This window comes from Octodon degus, unplaced genomic scaffold (genome assembly GCF_000260255.1).
Source record: "Octodon degus isolate 3935 unplaced genomic scaffold, OctDeg1.0 scaffold00014, whole genome shotgun sequence".
Lineage (NCBI taxonomy): Eukaryota > Metazoa > Chordata > Mammalia > Rodentia > Octodontidae > Octodon > Octodon degus.
Window position 1 is genome coordinate 21,428,624 of NW_004524590.1, and position 1,498 is coordinate 21,430,121.

At 50.2% G+C, this 1,498-nt stretch overlaps 1 protein-coding gene across 1 annotated transcript; it reads right to left on the bottom strand.

Annotated features, from left to right (window-relative positions):
* Nucleotides 1-318: 318 nt before the first annotated feature.
* Nucleotides 319-1,184, bottom strand: LOC101562527 (28S ribosomal protein S15, mitochondrial-like). Its single transcript, XM_023709744.1, is given in 1 exon segment — nt 319-1,184. A coding segment is annotated over 1 exon segment (777 nt). The 5' UTR covers nt 1,096-1,184.
* Nucleotides 1,185-1,498: the final 314 nt, after the last annotated feature.

Below are 1,498 nucleotides of genomic sequence, written 5' to 3' on the forward strand. Positions count from 1 at the left end.
GAGAGATAGTTCTGGGGCCTCAGGGGGCTCACGTCCATATCCATCGAATCTCCATGGAGTGTTGGTGTGCACATAGGTGGGAAAGAACGTGGACGGAAATGAATGAGTCCTGCTCCACAGAACAGACCCGCAGGACAGAATCACGCCAGGGTGGTGGGTCTTGTCCATACTGGCCTGGTTCAGTCTCATAATGGAGGCATGAGCCAGGCGGTCGCAGATGGTCCTCAGGGCCTTCTTGGAGTAGAGCTCTTGGGGCTTGAACAGCTCCTCCATAAACTTTCTGTTGAACATGGTTGAAATGATGTCATTCAGAATTTATTAGTTTTCTTCGAGTGCTTCTGCGTAGGCTTTGGAGAGGGTCTCTGAGTTCTGGTGGCCATTTTGTTTCTGGGTTGCTTTTGCTGCTGCTGCAGCTTTTAGGGCCCTTTTTTGCTTCTTCAGCTTTTGCACCTCATGGAAAACCCGGATGCACAGAGCCTTCTTGGCCAAGAAGCGGCGGTGGCCTTTTCGGCAGTACAGAGGGGGTACGGTATACTCGATCCCCAGCTCTTTGCATATCTTCTTAAATACACTGTAGTTGGTCTTCCGGAGATTTTTGAGCATCTTATTCCTCTGATCAATGCTCATCAGGAGATAGCGTTTGTGGGCTTTGTCCTTTCCATGTTTCCGCATATGTTCTTCCTAACTGTGGATCTTGACGCTCAAGGCAACAATTCGAGTATCCAGCGATCTGGTGTCCTCAGGGTTTGCCATGACCTTGTTCATCAACTGTTCCTGCTTGATTTTTAGCATTTCTTTCCGGCTGGCCATTTCCACAGATAAGAGTCTTTTCACAACATCGTCAACCTTCTCGATGCCAGGGACGTCCTGGTCGTCTTTGAGGAGTGTGGAAGGAGGTAGGTCATTGTCCTGGCTGGGCTGGACTGGCTTCTGGGTGGCGCATCCACGAGCAGCCTGCAGCAGACTTTGAGGCTGCAGGCCCCACTTATCTGAAGGAAGCCTGGCACTCCCTCTGCCCGGCAGACCAAAGACCGGGGCCTGAGTCGCTGCCCGGAATCCAAATGAGCTCAGTGCCCTCCACGCGGCCCTCAGCATGATGACTGCCGACCCCCGCGGCACCCGCGCCACGACCACCGTCCCCTTCGCGGAGGCCTAGTTACACGGGCGCCGCCATGATGGCTCAGGCCAGACTCCACTGCCAGTATTTTGTGATAAGACCTAGTTTTTAATAAATTTATCTTTTTTTTTGTGGAACTGGGGATTGAACTCAGGCCCTTGCGCTTGCCAGGCAAGCGCTCATTCTACTGAGTCATCATCTCCTTGGCCCCTAATAAATTTATGTTTCAAAGATAAAATAAAGATAACTGAATAACTTTTCCTCACACCCCTGTGCTCTGGAGTTGAAAAAATTAAAAGCTATGCTGGATCAATTCTTAGGAAAGAGGTTGTCACGAAAACATGAACCACTAGACTTGGAAGTGAGCTATTGATATATATA